The 19,236-nt window shown below is 33.8% G+C and overlaps 4 protein-coding genes across 4 annotated transcripts; 1 reads left to right on the top strand and 3 right to left on the bottom strand.

Annotated features, from left to right (window-relative positions):
• Positions 1-1,409: 1,409 nt before the first annotated feature.
• On the top strand, positions 1,410-10,521 carry HELRODRAFT_192230 (hypothetical protein; the record flags this gene model as incomplete). The annotated part of the gene is made up of 13 exons (XM_009022071.1): positions 1,410-1,413; positions 3,030-3,128; positions 3,422-3,640; positions 3,701-3,824; positions 5,131-5,180; positions 5,637-5,741; positions 6,308-6,476; positions 6,853-7,374; positions 7,673-7,893; positions 8,080-8,121; positions 8,251-8,417; positions 9,062-9,162; positions 9,991-10,521. The coding sequence occupies 13 exons, from the start codon at positions 1,410-1,412 to the stop codon at positions 10,082-10,084; spliced, it is 1,917 nt and encodes a 638-aa protein (XP_009020319.1). The 3' UTR covers positions 10,085-10,521.
• HELRODRAFT_192229 (hypothetical protein) lies at positions 10,472-13,239 on the bottom strand. The gene is made up of 7 exons (XM_009022070.1): positions 13,040-13,239; positions 12,668-12,895; positions 12,395-12,517; positions 11,539-11,728; positions 11,239-11,305; positions 11,012-11,099; positions 10,472-10,833 (listed from the first exon to the last, which is right to left on the bottom strand). Exons 1-7 carry the CDS (start codon positions 13,122-13,124, stop codon positions 10,577-10,579), a joined length of 1,038 nt encoding a protein of 345 aa, XP_009020318.1. The 5' UTR covers positions 13,125-13,239; the 3' UTR covers positions 10,472-10,576.
• Positions 13,240-15,205: 1,966 nt separating this feature from the next.
• HELRODRAFT_81586 (hypothetical protein) lies at positions 15,206-15,409 on the bottom strand (the record flags this gene model as incomplete). The annotated part of the gene is made up of 1 exon (XM_009022069.1): positions 15,206-15,409. A coding segment is annotated over one exon (204 nt), but the record flags the coding sequence as incomplete, so codon positions are not given.
• Positions 15,410-15,478: 69 nt separating this feature from the next.
• Positions 15,479-17,933, bottom strand: HELRODRAFT_174625 (hypothetical protein; the record flags this gene model as incomplete). The annotated part of the gene is made up of 6 exons (XM_009022068.1): positions 15,479-15,547; positions 15,700-15,947; positions 16,011-16,119; positions 16,738-16,802; positions 17,400-17,485; positions 17,821-17,933. 6 exons carry the CDS (start codon positions 17,931-17,933, stop codon positions 15,479-15,481), a joined length of 690 nt encoding a protein of 229 aa, XP_009020316.1.
• Between the last annotated feature and the right edge of the window lie 1,303 nt (positions 17,934-19,236).

The following is a 19,236-nucleotide window of genomic DNA, read 5'->3' as shown; positions in this document are numbered from 1 at the left end:
TCAATTTTATTTATTTATTTATTTAATTATTCTTATTGTATACATTTCAATTTTATTTATTTATTTGTTAGTTTGTCAGTTGTCTTGATTTATTTGTTGGTTTAAAATTAAAACTTTTAAAAATTTTAAATTTTAAATGAATCATTCTCATCTCTTCTATAAAAGTTCTATTTTAAAGTTTAATTTAATTTAAGTTTAAGCTTCTTAAGGTTAGTCTTAGTGTTAGATTGGTAACATTGGGATTGGTTTGATTGACTGATTTAGTTACTAATTAAATTTTTTTATTTTTTCTTAAATTAGTTTTAGTAACTATCTAGTCAAACTAATCTAACACTAACCCTCACCTTTACCTGATTTATTAGAATTGTTGCATTGTTAAAGTTTGAAATTGATTGAATTAATTAAAAAATATTATTATATAGCAATGATGTACCAATAGATATCCATTAAAATTATATAATTTATAACAGAAAACTTATGTAAAATATTAATTTATTATGAAAATTTAAAAAAAAAATAATTTTAATCATGTATTTAATTTTATTTTTTTCTATAATTACCCATATAATTTTTAACAATCTTGTCTTAATTAAATTAAAGTAATACAAAGACAATGTGATGTGAATCTTTCATCATTGTCTTTATTACTTAGTTACCTACCAAATATAATATGTGTGTGTGTGTGTGTGTGTGTGGTATGTGTGTGTGTGTGTGCGTGCCTGCGCGTGTGTGCGCGTGTGTTAAGTTTATTATTTGTTTACACAATGTTTCAATTAAACAATTCTAGAAATGTCCAAATTTTACTACTACAAAAGTATTTGTTGTTGTTGTTGTTTTCATTCTCTCATTCAATTGGTTCTTACTGTTGATGCTAATGAGGTCATGTTGTTTATGCTAATGAGGTCAAGTTTGTTATTTTTGTTGCTATTATTATTATTACTTTTATTACTGTTATTATTAATGTTACTGTTGTTGTTTATTGCATTTATATTACTACTGCTACTACTACTACTACTACTACTACTACTACTACTACTACTACTACTACTACTACTACTACTAATACTACTACTACTACTACTACTACTACTACTACTACTACTACTACTACTATTACTACTACTACTCCTAATAATAATAATAATAATAATAAAATAAAAAGTGGCAACAATTTCAAGAACACAGCCGACTTGGTCGTCATGAGTGTAACATGCTCTGTTCACACAAACTGCATAAATTTGAGTGTGTGTTTGTGTGTGTGTGTGTGTTTGTATTTATGTATAAATGTATGTATGTGCGTGTGTGTGTGCGTGCGTGTGTGTGTGTGTGTGTGTGTATGTGCGTGTGTGCGTGCGTGTGTGTGTGTGTATAAAAGTTCGGGTTTTTTCATCTCATCAGGTTGGTTCGAAATGGGTTTGTCAATAGGATGTATCTGTAGAAATAAGTAATATTTATACTGAGTAGTAGTAGTAGTAGTAATAAGTATAATAAATAATAGTAACTTTTACGGATGTGTTTTTGGTTTGAATTTTTTTGATATGTTGAATAACCTTACTGGATTGGTCTGATCATTTGGTTGGTTTGTTGGTTGGTTGGTCGGTCGGTCGGTTGATTGGTTGGTTGATTGGTTGGTTAGTTGGTTGATTGATTGGTCGGTTGATTGGTTGGCTGGTTGGTCAGATGGCTGGTTTGTTAAAATTTCTTGGACGGTTAGTTGAGCAGTTAGTTAATCAATCAAATAGTTATCTGACTGACAGCTTATTTGGTCGATTTTTCCACTTCATTTTGAAATTTCTTAAATCCCACCTTAACCTGTATGAAAATTGTGTGGACTAACAATCCTTTTTACAAAATCATTTCCTCCATCTACAATCACAAAATTATAAACACTAATGACTTAACTTGTGAATGAAATGTCATAGCTACGTTTTAACTTCTAACTAGAAACAACTTGTTTATAGAAACATCCAGAAACTAGAATCTTGTACTAGTTGTCTGGTTTGAATCGATAATTTCATCAATAAAATAATGAAAATAAGTAATAATAAATAAGAATAAAAATAATTCATTCATAATACAATAGGCCTAGATGTAGCTCTTTTTTTCATTAGTATCAGTTGTAATAAGAGGATTGTGATCGCCATCTTAATACTAATAACAGTAGAAACAACAATAACAATAATAACAACTACAATAGTAACAATAATAATAATATCAATAATAACAACAACTACAAAAATAATAATAACAATAATGGTGCAAACATCGGTGACATGTTGTTTAAAAAATTGCCATGACATGGTTCAGCTAGCAACAACAATCGCAACAATAATAACAACCATAATAACAACAACACTAACAATAACAACAACACTAACAATAACAACAACAATAATAATAATGAACTTTGTTGATGATGTTTATGTATTTATAAGCAATGTTGAATAGATACTATTTTATAAGGCTTGCGTAGGTATGTTCTTATATTGGGCTAAGAACTTCTCAAGCTATTACTGCTACTACAATTTACCGTAAATTTACAATTTACAAATCACCACTTGCTAATATTAAACTTTTTACTACTACAGACCCGGGAGCAACGACTACAATGTTAAAATCCGCTTAAAATGAGCCCAAACAACAACAACAACATCAGTTGGGAATGAATTTAACAGCAAATGACAAACATCAGCAGCCAAATACTGATTGCTAAAGCAAAATTAAGTAGTATGTAACAAGGAAATTAAATCGTACAACTTGAAACTACTACTCTACAACAAAAAATCGGCTCAACTGCTACTACTACTGCTGCTACTACTGCTGCTGCTACTGCTGCTACTACTGCTGTTAACTAGGACATTAGCATTGAAGTAAATTCAACTGCCAGTAATACATCACAACAACAACAACAACAGTCTTTTGCTAATGACGTTAACCCCGCTATCAATCGCAGAGCCAACGTTTGTTGTTGTAACACCGAATCAGCAACACCAACAACAATATCTACTTCAACAACATCATCTTAAAAGACATCAACAACATCTTCAAGACCAGCAACATCAAGATAAACTACAACGTCAGTCGCTATCAGATCAACTGCATCGACCACAACAGCCACATCAACAGCGGTCGAATAATACAACTGCAGATATGGGTCCAAGACAACAACAACAACAACAACAAAACCAGCAACAAAACATTCCACAACAATCAACGCACTATCAACAACAACTACACCAACACATCCAACAACTTCCGGATTACATGAAACCCCTCTTAAAATCATCACCATCTCACGAAGATCTCAACCAATCCAACCACCACCAAAAACTTCCCCCCACACCCTCGCCACAGCTGCCGCAACAACCACAGCCTACCACCACACCAAGACCTCTTACCACACCACAACAACCGTCAATAGATGATCTCTTGAACTCTGACCTCGGATCAGGGCAGTACCAGATATATTACTTCATAGTCACATTCATATTTTCATTCATCGCAACCGACAGCATAGCTATCAATTTTCTGGCCGGTCGTATGGAGCCCACGTGCGTCAACTACACCACAAGTGGTAGTAGTAGTGGCAGTGGTGGTTATAATGGTGGTTATAATCGTGTTCAGAAATATGATTATGACGGTATGCTTACGTCATCGTCTTCGTCATCATTACCCACGCAATCGTCCTTTTCGTTGATAGTTTCACCGCCACCGGAGCAACACGAACCTCAAGAGCAGCAGCAGGCGCAACTACAACTGCTACAACTACAACAACATCGACAGCAACAATGTGAACTGCTGACGGCAAACAGAACGAAATTAACGTGCATCCAATGGAAATATGATAAGTCCATTTATGTATCATCTATCGTTAGCGAGGTTGGATGAATGTTTTTGTTGTTGTTTGGTTGGCTGGTTGGTTGGCTGGTTGGTTGGCTGGTTGGTTGGCTGGTTGGTTGATTGGCCAATTGGTTGATTGATTGAGTGATAGATTGATGAATGAATCTCCAGTTCAATCTTGTCTGCAAGCACAATTGGATGGTTGATTTGGTTTCCACGTTCTACATGCTTGGTCGTCTCGTGGCTTGCTTGACACATGGATATCTTTCTGATAAGTTAGTTGAATGGTTGATCAACTAAATGGTTGTATGGATGGTTGATTGGTTGATTAATTGGTTGGCTAGCTAATTGACTGGCTGATTATTGGTTGACTGGCTGATTATTGGTTGACTGATTGATTTATTAAACGATTTATCGATTGATTGATTGATTTGATTTTATTAATTGATTAATAAACTGACTAACTGATTAGTTAGTTGATTGGTTAGCTGATTGAGTTGCTATGTTACAACCTACTCTAGACACAATCAATCGCATGGATACCTTGTTCGAACGCAAAGAGATCCATAACTATTGCTATGTTTTTTCACACGTTGCCCGTGATTGGGGATCTGTTCGCATTTGAATCCAGTCAATGCAATAGCAGTGACAGGCATCTTAACCATTACACTACCGAGATACCAAATCTGAATTTTGACCTCTTTCGAATCCAGCTGTCATTGTTTACTTTTTAAACAAAAATTTTCGGGATTTGTGATGAGTGCATTTTATTTTAACCTCTTCCTCAGTGGAGTGAGCAATAGTAATTAAAATATAATAAAATTATAAATACTACTACTACTACTACTGATAATAATAATATAATAATAATAATTCAAAGGTTAATAGATAAAGGTTTTCAAATCATTTTTATGAATTAATTTGAAGAAGTTTTTTTTTGGCGAAATCCTTGATATTATTAACTTGAGTTTGTTATTCTTATTATTGAAATTGAATTACTATTATTATTATTACTATATTTTGATTATTATTATTATTATTATTCAAAATCTCCACATGTTAACCAGATGTGCAAGCGGTTTTGGTATAATCTAGTCACGTTTCAGTATTTGTAGTTCAATTTAATTTGTTTAAAGATGTGTGTGTGTGTGGTGTGTGTGGTGTGTGTGTGTGTGTGTGTGTGTGTATTAGCGCTATCAAAAGCATTCATCATTGTCACCATCATCATTCTTGTCATCATCATCATCATGACCATCATCACCATCTTGACCGTCGTTATCATGACCACAGATATGGCCGCAAAACTGTTCTGCTGGCGTCTCACGTTATGAAGTTGTTCGGTGAGTTACTTCATTTACCACCACCATCGTCTGTCGCTAGCTTTTGAATCCCATCCGTTCGCTCCAAAGTCAAATGATCTACCGCTACTCTATTAAATTTACGCTCCTGTTTATTCTACATCCATTCGTTACGGTGATGACGAGCATTTGAAAGCGTTTGTACTTAGGTGCCAACATAAGTACCGACATTTTCACGTAAATATTCATACATAGGCTGATGAAGCCAGGCTATAAAATGAAACAGATGCGCAGCACAACGTGTTGTGTATTGATTTTTACGAGCAAGACCGTCATGTGTGTTATTCTATTTGAGTGCATTTTATGGGCACTCACTCCAGCACTAATATGTTGATATTATCATTGATCAATTTTCCATTTCATATGCTGCATCATTTTTTTATTTACACGTTCCTTCGTCCATTCTTTCATTCATTTATTCGTCCATTCATCCATCAGGCAGTGTCCTCTCCTTGTACTCACCCAACTACACAGCATTCAACTTTTCCAGGTTCATCATCGCGTTTGGATCCACGGCCACATATATGGCCGCCTTTGTGCTTTGTGAGTTGGTTGGTTGGTTGGTTGGTTGGTTGTTTGGCTGACTGGCTGGCTGGTTGGTTGGTTGGTTAGCTGGCTGCCTGGCTGATTGGTTGGTTGGCTGGTTGGTTGGTTGGTTGGTTGGTTGGTTGGTTGGTTGGTTGGTTGTTTGGCTGACTGGCTGGCTGGTTGGTTGGTTGGTTGGCTGGCTGGCTGGCTGGCTGGCTGATTGGTTGGTTGGCTGGCTGATTGGTTGGTTGGTTTGCTAAATACGTAGTTGATTGGCTAGTTGGCTGATTGTTTTATTGTTTGAATGATTCTTGAGAAGATGATTGATGCCGTTCTAACGTCACATGACATTGCTATCATAATTTCCATCACCTCTCATCTCATCTCACCACCATCACCTCCACCTCCATCCCCACTGCAAACCACCACTCTGTCCTCCTTCATATTCTCCAATCTTCTTCTTTTGAATTTTTTTGGCTCAGCTATTTTTTATTGCCTGGCAAATATAAAATAAAACATAGATAACGCAGAGGTCGCTATTTGTTCTTTGCTACAAACCACAACCACCCACAACAACTCAGTAATTGAAGTGACCAGCACGAGTTGGCGTAGGTGGATGGGCATCCTGTTGAATGCGGCAGTGGGGGTTGGAGGTTGTCTGTTACCCCTTGTAGCCTACCTCGTCAGAGATTTCAGAAATTTGCAAGCCGTCTATACTTGGCCACAGTTCGTGCTGCTTATTAGCTTATTGTGAGTTGTCTGTTGGCTGTATGTCTTACTGTGTCTTTGAATCGTTTTTGCGGTGTCTCGTTTCGGTCTCGTTTTGTCTCGTTTTGTATCGTTTTGTGTCGTTATGCGTCTTTCAATGTTAGCCATGAGTCTGTCTAGTTTCGACATCTTTTATAAATCTATTTATTACTTCTCTTGTTAGCTTTGTTTTGGTGAACATTGTTTACAATTATAACGGTGTTCATCATCACCATCGTTATCATCATCATAACCATCATCATAACCATCATCATCATCATAACCATCATCATCATTACAACGTCGTCATCATGATCATCATCACAACTTCATTATCATCATCATCACAACGTCATCATCATCATCATCATTTTAAAAGTTTTTTAGACGAATCACCGAGATGGTTGATGAGCAGAGGACGAGTTGAAGCTAGTATGAAAGTGATGAAGAAGATCGCCATGTTGAATGGAACTGATGCCCTCTTTACTGCTACTGCTGCTACAACTGCTGCTACTGTTACTACAACTGCTGCTACTACAACTGTTGCTACTACTGTTGCCACAACTGCTGTCGCCACAACTGCTGCTACTACAGCTACAAAGTATGTAGTTACCACACCAGCCCAAACAACAACATCAGGAGAATCGCTAGAGACAGCCACACAAACAGCAGCTGCCCAACAAACAGCAGCTGCCCAACAAACAGCAGCTGCCCAACAAACAACAACAGAAGCAACAACATCGACGACGACAACATTGCTTGAAGTGAAAATTTTACCAGAATCGAACTTGCAAAAATCAACAACAGTCCAGAAAACAACAACAACTACAAGAACGCCAACAAGTCTTTTCAAAGTTATGTTCTCCAACAAGATAATCGCTAAGAAGACTCTCATACTTTGGTTTTCTTGGTACGTTGGCTTTCCTGATTGGTTGCTTGGCTGATTGGTTCAGTTGATTTCTTGGTTGGTTAGTTGATTTATAGGCTAACAATTTTGATTGGCTGGTACGCCTGTTGATTGGCTGTTCTGATTGGTTGGCTGATAGGTTGGCTATTTTGATTGGCTGGTTGGCTGATCGGTTGATTATTGACTCTTCTTTTGACAACTCTTTCGTTGATTAATGGTGAACGATTCACTCCGATGATTTGTTACTTGGCTGATGAGCTGATTGATTGGTCACGTGTTTGTCACATGACAGGTTCGTTTCCGCTCTCATTTACTACGCCATCTCTCTGAACACGAGTCGTCTGCCAGGCAACATCTACGTCATCACCTTCATAGTGACCTTCATTGAAATCCCCGCGAACGTAATGACCATTGGGGTGATGAGGAAAATAAGTGGCCGGTCAACCATCCTCATCTTCACCATTGTCGCCGCACTCGCTTCCTTCACCATGATCCCATTCATGTACCTCCAAAGTTAGCGGTGCTTTTGTGGAGATCTTTGATTAGTCAGTCGATGGTGGTGACGTGATTGTGATGATGGTGACAACGACGAAGTGATGATTGTAGGGTGATAATGGTAATAGTGAAAATGATTTCATATAAATTTTCAAGTCTCTTGCCAGCAACAACACAACCAATCCCACCTATCTTTCCATTCAGGTTGCATGTATGTCGTCAGCGCGTTTGGCATTCTAGGCAAAGGTGTAGTAAGATTTGATTTTGATAGTAAAACAACAATTTTCCACACACACACCTCACACACACAGACACCACGCACACGCACACACACACACACTCACAGACATACACACGCGCGCAAACACACAACAGCTAGTATCACAGCCTCATACAGCGCACTGTACGTAGAAACAGCCGAGGCCTACCCCACAACGATCAGGGGAAGAGCCATGGGGATTGCCGCCTCCTTTGGAAGGTTCAGTAGTATGGGGTCCTCTTTTATCGGCGGTGTCATGGCGAGTTTATTTAGTTTGCTCCTAGTTTTCGCTGCATTCATTTGTCTTATTTATTTATTTAATTGACAAATTCAATTTGTTAATTTTAATTGTTTTTATATCGAGATTTAATTTCATTTATTTATTTATTTATTCATTCAATCTCGTTTGCTCAATAAACATTCATTCATTCATTCACTTATTCACTTTAATAGATTTCTATTCATTCATTCATTCAATCAATCATCCATTCACATTCACTATTCACATATTCATTCACTCATTTGTTCACTCATTCATTCATTCACTCACTAGTCACGACTGAACATCAAGATATCGTCATGACATACGAAAGCAGCCTGACATCACATCACATAAAAACAAGCACACACCGTAACATTAATCGCAGAGAACACCCTTATAAATATGACTACATACAAATGTTACACTAATACAAATATAAATGAAATGTAAACATTACACAACAAACCACGTGACATCAACATTACCCCCCACGTGACATCAACATTGCGCGCCACGTGACGTCAGCATTGCATATTACGTGACATTAACATTACGCACCACGTGACATCAACATTACGCACCACGTGACGTCAGCATTGCATATTACGTGACATCAACATTACGCACCACGTGACATCAACATTAAAAATGACGTCACACAACAGACAGACGTCTGGCGCCCACTTCCGAGTCTCATCTTCGGAGTGCTGGCCCTTTTGTCAGGTTGTTCCTTCATCATCTTTCCAATGCAGAGTACTGGAGACATGTGAGTGAGTGAGTGAGTGAGTGAGTGATGAAGATGACGCTGATGACGATGACGATGATGGCGATGATGATGACGTTGGCGATGATGAAGAAAGTAGAAATAATGATGATGATGATGATGAGGATGAGAGTCATGGTGATGATGACGATGGAGAAGGCGGAGATGGTGATGATGATGAAACTCGTGATGAAGATGATGCTGACGACAACGATGGTGATAACTGATTTTGCGAGCCAATGGAAATTAAATAAAAAAATCGATTAAAATAATTAATAATAATAAACAACTCTAATTACAACGTAACAACAACAACAACAAACAAATCATTCATGATTGCAAAATTGATTGCAAAACATCGAATTGATGTTTTTAAACATTAACTATGACTCAACAGTACTGCCATTGAACAAAGTAATCAACTGATTTACAATTACTGAATTCAAAATCTAATTGATTGACTGAGTTGCTAATTGATTGACTGATTGATTGATTAATTGACTGATTGATTGATTAATTGACTGATTGATTGATTAATTGACTAATTGATTGATTAATTGATTTATTGACTAATTGATTTATTGACTAATTGATTTATTGACTAATTGATCGGTCTGTTCAATTTCTCCATGATTGATTGATTGATTGATTGCATGTGACTGATCAATGATTGGCCGGTAGGATGGTTATACATGACTATCAACTGATTGATTGATTTATAGACTGACAGATAGATAGATTGATTGACTAATTGGATAATTAGTTATCCAATTAACTTCATTAATTGGATAACTAATTAATAACTTAATTAATTCACGTTTCCGTGTATAGGAAATCAGACCTGAAGACGGAAAAGTTCAGCAGGGATGAAGACGTTGTAGATGTCGAAGAAGATCTCACCAGAAAAAAACAACAGCAACGCTGATAGCGATAGTTGATAGTTCAAATTCTACCATCATTAACTCAATCATTCATTCACTCGCTCATTCAATCATTTTCTTCATTTAATTCATCCATTTCTCTCTCTCTCTCTCTCAATCATTCACTCAATTGCACTTATTTGTAAAACTAGGTTTATCCACATAACACAATAGTAATGAAATAAAATAATCCATTAAAACAATATTTTATTTAACTTTGCCTAACTTTTACAATATAAACACACACACACACACACACACACACACACACACACACACACACGATTGTTTTTTTGTGTTCATTTGTTTGCACAACACCGGGTTTGTCTTACAGCAGTTTAATTTGCAACTACCAGCAATTATTTGTCATTCACTTTTCAGTTTTAACATTGTTTCTTCATTGTTTTGAATAATTTATTAACATAATAAATTTGCGAAATCCGTTTAGACACAATTTTCTTAATTTATACGACCAATAAATTGAGTCAAATTATAATTTAAAACAAAGCTATTCGACATCTCCCAACTTTCGATGTACTATTATCACCATCATCATCTGGCTTATTATTATTATTATCATCATCATTATTATTATTGTTGTTATTATTATTTTTGATAACTGGTATGATGTGATTGGTCAGAAGCGTGATGACGTCATTTTTGACAATTTTGATCTGTAGCATGTTGAGTAACTTGCTGTCCCGATGGTTCACATCCAGTACAAGGTGCTTTAGAGTAGTCAGCCTCAGATCGCCTGATTGGTTGGTGTTGTTTGTCTGTTGATTTGTGACTGGTTAGGTTTGGTTTGAGGTGATCATTGATTGGCTGGTTGGTTGGTTGGGTGGCGATCGTTGATTGGTTGGTAGGATAGTGTGCTAATTGTTTGAAAAGTCGTTTGATTGATTGGTTGGTTGATTGATTGTTGCACTGACCACTAGAAATAAGGGCAGCCAGTCTGTTTGGGGTCCCTACTGCCAGGTGGATGACCTTTGACCTCAAAAAATCTTGCGTCTTGTCGAGCTGTGTGTGTTTGTGTGCGTGAAATGAAAATTTTAAGGATTGAAGAATGAATGAATGAATGGAAGAATAAATGAATAAAGAAAACTCGAGAATGAATTAATGAAAGAATAATTGATTGATAGAATGAATGCCAACCAACTTTCAAATGTTTGGCAAACAACTTGGCAATGATGTACTTATCACCAGATTTCAAATCTTTTATCTGCCTGTGTGTACGTGTGTATGTGTATGTGTGTGTGTGTGTGAAGAAGATGATTAATGGAGAAGAGCCAACTATTCAACTACTCACCTAGTTAACTTATCAGCCAGCCAGCCAGCCTAACGAGAAACAATCACTCAATTAAACCAACCAACCAACCAATTAAAACAATCAATTAAACCAACCAGTCAATTAAAACAATCAATTAAACTAACCAACTAATCAATTAAAGCAATCAACCTGATAAACTCGACGCATCTGATAGCAGACGAACAAACGATGATGACGATGGGAGAGCCAGAGACACCGGAATTCATCTTCATCGACCTCTTCCACTTTGGAATGAGCTCCCTCAAAAATGACAGTGGGGTGTGTTTTTGTTTTTGGTCATCTTCGTTGTTGTTGTTGTTTATTAATGAAAAGTCATCGGCTGATTGGTGAAATTTCATTTTTTATTCAATTTTTCAAAATTTATTTTCTATTTAGCAACAGATTTATCAAAAATATAATTTATTCATTTATTTATTATGAGAAAACCAAACAAAAGTATAATAAAGGTTAAAGGTTTTTCTCTCTCTTTTGCATTTGCTTCAGAGGTTTCAACGACAATCACACACAGCGTACATGAATACGCGTGCAAATCACACATCATACACATTGCATATGATAGGCGGGGATCTCTTTGTATTCGAACCCAGTCATTGCAATAGCAAGACCAGGCGCCTTTAACCATTGAGCCATCACGCAGCCCTATAAGATCATTACATTTCATTAAAACAATGTTACACAACTTTATAAAAAAAAAAATGACATCTCCTTATTAGTACAGCAGCACAAAATGTACCGATTCCAAAAACAACTGAACTTAATGCCAGATTTAAAGAAAGACAAATAGGGCTACTGCCTTATGGGCCTCTAGTAGAAAGGAAGCCACCACAAAGAATGGGGGGTCCCTACAAGGAAGGGGAGTCCCTACAAAGAAGGGGGACCACTACAAAAAGAAGCCCCCAGTGTTTTGCTGCCATATGGCATCCACACCTTTAAATCTGGCACCGACTATATCAAGTGTACTAAACATAGTACCAACTGTACTAACATGTCAGTTGTACTCTTTCTCTCTCGATGCTTGTTAGATGCTGCATGTGGTACTCGTTTATAATCTTCAAAACATCTCTCACACTGACATTGCTCTGGTCTATAGAACTGGATTTAGCTTTCTGAGAAAGAATATTTGTTCTGTTTCTATTATTATTTATATTTTACTATAATTTTAAATAATAGTAATAATAAATAGTGAATAATATCATGATCAATAATAATACTGAATAAATAAATTGATCTGACATTTCCTAACGTAAATAATTTACCCTCTTTGAGTGTTTGGTTCGTTTTTCAAATTTATTTTTTTTAATTTTTTTAATTTCCGTTTCTTTGTTTTCATCACCGTCAGCAGCATCAATTCCATCATCATCTGCATCATCATCATTGAGATTGACATCATCAACCTCCTCCTCATCATCATCATTAAATATTTCTTTATCCAACAACGACATCTTTTTTGCTTTGCTTATCTTATTATTATTATCATCGGAATCTTCTGAAAAAATAATTCAGATTATTAATAGTCGAAAATTAAATTATTATTAAATTAAAATATTAATTAGAAATTATTAAATTAAAATTTAAATAAATTAAATTAAATATCAAAATTCATTAACTAATTAATTAATTAAACATTCACTTTCTAATTTTCGTTTTTTGGACTTTTTCAACTTGCTCTCATTTGCGGAATTCATCCACCAATCGTCGTCCAACTCATCGGCCATAATTGCAAAAAATATCCTTTCTTTTGGTTTCTGAAATCTGCCTAATTACACTAACCGATTAGATTAGATTAGCATTAGACAGTTGGTTTAAACCAAAACACATGTAGGGAGAGGCGATAATTAGTATAATTTTGTTTTGTAAACATCAAAGAAATTTAAAAAATAATGTGATAAATGACATAGATGCACGGATATTTGGTATCTATGTTTTTATATTTTGTGTTATATCCATATTAAATATACCGTTTTTAAATTTGACACAGTCACAAAATAAATGAATAAATTTTTTTTGTGTTAATAAAAGGTTTTAATAATACGATTTAAGTAGTTTGAGTACCGTTTGGCTGAAAATTTCAAGAAACATAGGAATTGAGGTATATTGCTTGAGGTTATACATTGAACAAAAAGCATTTTTTTAATTATTATTATTAATGGGGTTTAAAGTGGTTCAGAAGACTACGGTCTGTGTAAGAACCACTACTAATTAGATCTCCTAATATCCTATCTGTCCGAGTTTGGCTTTGAATCTGTTGAGTGAATTCGCAGAGACTGTATCACCGCTTAGCTCGTTCCAGGCGTTGACCACTCTACTGCTGAAGAATCTGCTCTTTTACGTCATAATATTCTACTTATAACTTTTAAACATCAAATTATAATGTGAAAGCAATTCCAGTTTTTTAATCCCACAGTTTCGACTTCATGAGCGCGTTTTTAAAATGCGTTGTCAAATATTTTTATTTTAACTGAAACCACTATACCCGTTTTGCAATATAAACCTTTTTCCATTTAAATTAAGTTTTGATATAAATATTTATTTATCACTAGCTCTGGCTAATGGCCAATCTCATTTAAATCATTAAATATCAAAATACACACAAAATGCTGACGAAATAGTCAGAATATTAAAACGATTTATACTTTTTCTGAAGGCCGTTTCTTTCTTGATTAATTCTGAAATGATTTAGCAACCAACAAAACATAGTACGGTTTTAATCTGGGTATCTCTCTCTCTTTCTCTCTCTCTCTCACACACAAACATGCATAGGAATCTATCTTATAGGACTTGAATCTAACCTCTCAGCACCTATAGGACTGAACATTTCAAACGGTGCGCCACCTTGGAACGATAAATCGAATCACATTAATAACTAAATGACATTTATTACTGAATCACATAAACTACTGAATCACATTAATTACTAAATCACATTAATTACAGAATCACAATAATTTCACAATAACATTAATTACTGAAAGCATCTAAACATAAATATCAATCGTCTTCATTCGATTTTATATTTTTCATAAGTTTGAAATTTTACAAATTGCACAAATTTCACGTTGAAAAAGTATAGTTGCTATGAAAAGTGCCTCCCATAGATATATTATATAATATTATATTTATCCATGGGGCCTCCGCTAAAATATTAAATGCGAGCGCCAAACAAAACATTGTTTAATGTACAGTGGCGGATTAAGTCGAGCGGGGGCCCTAAGCAGAAAAAATTTGGGGCCCCAAACTTAGTGTGCCGTGGAGAGGCTTTTTAACTTTCAATTATTTCCAACTTATAACTGTGTAGGCAATATACATTTTTGAACTAAAAACAACTTTTAACGAATTTGAATAAATTTTGTCGACAGATTTGTTACAAACATTAATATATTAAGTGCGAAATTTTTGAAATATTAAACACTGAATTATTCAAATTAAATGTTCAAATTCCTTTTATTTACAAACTAACACACACACACACACACACACACACATATATATATATATTATATATATATATTATGGAACGTGTCCGCGTTCATTCAAGGCTCTTCCAGTGCTTAGTGTTTCGGGTTTGTCTTTTTCCTATGGTGAACACCCTTCCTGGGATACAATCATTGCAAATATTTTTGTCGAGACTTCATGCTATTTGTGATGTGCTTCATAGATTAAAATTTGGTCAAATACAAATATAAAAAAAAATACAGAATTTCCAAATAGTCAAAAAAATATGTTTGACAATAATGTAATTCGAAAAGAAGATTAAAAGAGATCATTGGAAAATAATAATCGACAAACAATATTTTTTTCAAATAAATTTCTTCCTAGCTTTACTTCTTGCAAATTCATCAATAATTTTGGCAGTGTCAACACTATTCATTATTTCTTGTTCTATATACAAAACAGCTAAATTATTTAATTTTTGTTCCCCCATTGTACTCCTCAAATAATTTTTAATTCTTTTCAAAACAGAAAAAGATCTTTCACCAGATGCATTAGATAAAGGAATAGTTTAAAAAAAATTCAATAATATTTCAATATTGGGAAATGTGCATGACATTTATTTAGCGACTTTATAGATTCATTCAAATGATAAATCTTTGTTATTACTTGAATTATCTGGCTTATTCTTAATGGCGTCCTCATTTTCCTTCAAAAAAATAAAAAATGGTTTAGTTCATCTTCCAAATTACAAACATCAATGTCATTTCTGTAAATATTTTTCAATTCTTTCAATGATTTTTGTTTTTTTTCTTCTGACAAATTCCAATCAAGAAATATACGAAAATGTTCCAAAACAACCTCATATTTTTGAACTCTTTGTAGCAATTGTATTTTAATACTATCGCATATGACATAAAATGTATTGATTTTAAAATTATCTCTAGTTGTAAATTTATACTCTTCTTTATTTTCATCAAAAAATGCATTTCTTTTTCTTCTGTTAAAAGTTACTTCATCTTCCTCACTAAAAGATTGTAATCCTGATAAATCGGTTGCTTCTGTCATAACTTTTTCATAATCATTTCTGAAATTCTCAATAAAACTGTCTAATGATTTAAGTAGCATTGATCCTTTAAATAATTCACATTCTATTGATTGCAGTGACTTACTGGTAGAATTTATTCTTTGCAATTCCAAATAAGTCACAAGAGCGGTTTCGTATTTATTCATTTTTTTAAGTAGTGATGTTGCTTCAACTATAGTGATAGGTTTTTCATCCTGTTCATTGCATAGGTCAGTTAACGTTTCTTTTATTATTGTATATTTTAGTTTTAAAGCTAAAACAGCATCAGCTCTTGCTGACCATCTTGTTACCCTTGATACCCTTTTTAACGAGAGAGACTGACCAACATCTATTTTGCTGTTCAGCATTTTCCAGCGATGAGTTGATGATGAAAAAAATGTAAATAGCTTTTGCACAAACATGAAATATTGAACCGCGGTGTTACAGCTCTCAGCAGCAAAATTTCCAACTAAATTCAATGAATGGTTTGCACAAGGAATAAAAACCGCACTCGGACTATGTTCTTTAATACGTGCTTGTAAGCCTGAGTACTTTCCTGACATGTTCGAAGCGTTGTCAAAAGATTGACCTCGACAGTTTTTAATATCTAGGACAAACTTCATTAAAGTTTCTAAAACTTTTTTTTCCAAGTATGAAGAGTTGTGCTTATCTATAGGAACGAACCATAAAAATCGTTCCTTTATCTTACCAGAAAATGAAACATATCTTATCACAAAAGTAAGTTGGTCAACATGAGCAATATCAGGAGTGGAGTCAATAATTATACCGTAATAAGTTGCCGATTTAATTTCTTCAATTATTTCAGCCCTTACTTGATTGCCAATGAGGCCTACAAATTCGTCACAAATATAAGATAAATAACGTGCATGACCCCGTCCTTGGTTTGCATATTTTTGTAAATGTAATTTTAAAAATTCATCATATTCACTTAAATATTCCAAACAGGTCAAATAATTTCCTTTTCTATTGGAATTTTTACTTTCATAATGACCGCGAAATCATAATCCTAAGCGGCTTAATAACTGTATTGTTGAAACAATCCTTTCTAAAACTTCTCTCCAATAATACTCTTCTTTTTCTGTTTCCTAAAAAGCTGAGCATCAATTCTGCTCAAAGCAGTTGATCTTTTGTACAGAGTGCACATAGATGACATGTGTTCTTTTGAAATTTCATGGTCTGATAAAACAACTGTTATTGATCTCCAATTTTCAAAGCCAGTTATTAATTTGGACTTTTTCTTGGAGAAAAGTTTGCAAGGGTAACAATAAACGCACTTGCTAGTTTCGGAAAATACCAGCCATGTTCTTTTTTCCAAAACTCCGTTTGATTTTTTTCTATAAAAATGATCAATAGAGAGCCCTCTGCTGTAGTAAACATCATCTTTTTTTCTTTAAACACCGATTTTAAGTTTTCTATATTTCCTATATTTTCTGGTTTATTTTTTAAATATAGTCAATAAATGAATCAGACAAACTGGCTGGCCATAAGGCTATATCATTAATTTCTTCATTTTTCTTATTATACAATTTATCTGGATTTTCTCTGTCTTCTGTTATCTCACTATTATTTTCAAAATTTTTAAAGTTTTAAAATTACTAAATTATATATTCTATATATATCCTTTTTACAAAGAATTTAAAAATAACACTTTTATAATTTAAAACAGAACATGAATTATTGTAGGAACAAATGAAATAAGTTGTATAGCGCTTGACATTTAAAAATTCAAAAAGCACAATATTTTGTATATATAATTATAATAAATTATATAATTTTATATAATTATTTTATAGTGTTTGCAATTTTGTCATAATAATTTCGTACAGCAAAAATTTTAAATTTTGATTTCTTGGGGGGCAATCCCCAAATGACGCCTCTGTTCGGAAGCAAAACACATGGGATTGTCTGGCTCTCCTATCATTCCATACTTCTTATCAACTGCTGAAGCTAACGAGTTGACTGATATTGAGATCAAAACAATGGTTGATAGATACCAAATCAACAACATTTTTATCAAATTTTAAACAATTTTATCCAATTTGTAACTGACAATTTGACGTATTATCAGAGTTTACTAAATAACTTATTTTTTCGTCAGCCCATCCGCTTTAATTAAAATAATTCATATTATTACACGTCCTGATTGTTCATTGTTCACAGCAGACGCACATATATCAATTATTCATAATATCTATCTACTTCAGTTAAATTTTTACAAAAGAATTAATTATAAAAGTCAATAAATTATTTGATTAAATTTACGAAATTCTGTAATTAAATTTTAATTCATAGTGTAAAACTTTCGCGATCAACCTACAATTGTTGGAAGCGGTGTGCATGCATATTTTATTAACTTTATTTTTATATTATATTATTTTGGTTGCGTTTGTGTATGTTTGTGGGATGTGTTTGAGAGTGTGTATGTGTGTGCGTGTGTGTTTTAAACAATTATTACTATTATTTTGTTTAGACTATTATTTACTGCTCTCTCTTTCCCTCTCATTCCCCTTTTTCTCTCTCTCTTTTTCTTTCTCTCTCTGTCTTTGGTTATATATATCTATTTTTTTCAAATGAATGAAAACATTTTAAAAACCTGTGTATTGATTTTTTTCTTTTAAATGTTCATGCAGAAACATAAATTTTTCACAATTCATTCTGTTCTTTGTTTTTCTAATATTGTTTCAGATCAAATTTTTCCAAAACTCTTAGAAAATTTCAACAAAATGTAAAAGTTGCATAAAGTAAAAAAAACTGAATATAAAAAGAATAATTATAAGCATATTTATCGGTTTTTTTAGAAAAAAAATGCAATAAAAATTTTTTCTCAGCAAAAAGATTTTTTTAAATTCTCTGTTACTTCTACTGCATTTCATTACTATAAATAAATATTACCACTAAAAATAAAATCCAACTTAACGGCCTCCAGTAGTTTTTCACCAATGTTTTTCATATTCTTAAAAATGACTAAGCCAATAAATTTAGGTACTACATAGTTTCGCAGATAAATTAATTTGTCATAGCACGGTAACAATAATTTTTAAGTTTGTAAAACATTCATTATGTTTCAATCACAAATTGGTGTAAAACAGAAAGGTTAATTTGCCAGTTCACGGTAACCCTAATTTTTTTAAGTTTGTAGAACATACTGACACTGTTTTTAAAATAAACTTTCACTTTCCAATTTCATCTGACAGCATCCAAAAAGTTATAACAGAAGTGAAGTAACGACCGAGGGGATCACTTCATCTTGATCATCATCCTACAGTGCGTCATAGGTATCCAGCTATTAGTTTTCCCGGAAAAGTACATCA

The sequence above is a fragment of the Helobdella robusta genome (assembly GCF_000326865.2).
Source record: "Helobdella robusta unplaced genomic scaffold HELROscaffold_30, whole genome shotgun sequence".
NCBI classification, from domain to species: domain Eukaryota; kingdom Metazoa; phylum Annelida; class Clitellata; order Rhynchobdellida; family Glossiphoniidae; genus Helobdella; species Helobdella robusta.
This window is presented reverse-complemented; position numbering and strand designations above follow the sequence as displayed.

Coding starts and splice junctions, on each gene's coding strand:
- HELRODRAFT_192229 (XM_009022070.1), bottom strand. CDS start 13,124: ATGGCCGATGAGTTGGACGACGATTGGTGGATGAATTCCGCAAATGAG. Junction 12,896..13,039: donor CAAAAAACGAAAATTAGAAA/GTGAATGTTTAA, acceptor TTATTTTTTCAG/AAGATTCCGATGATAATAAT. Junction 11,729..12,394: donor AGAAAGAGTACAACTGACAT/GTTAGTACAGTT, acceptor TTCACCAATCAG/CCGATGACTTTTCATTAATA.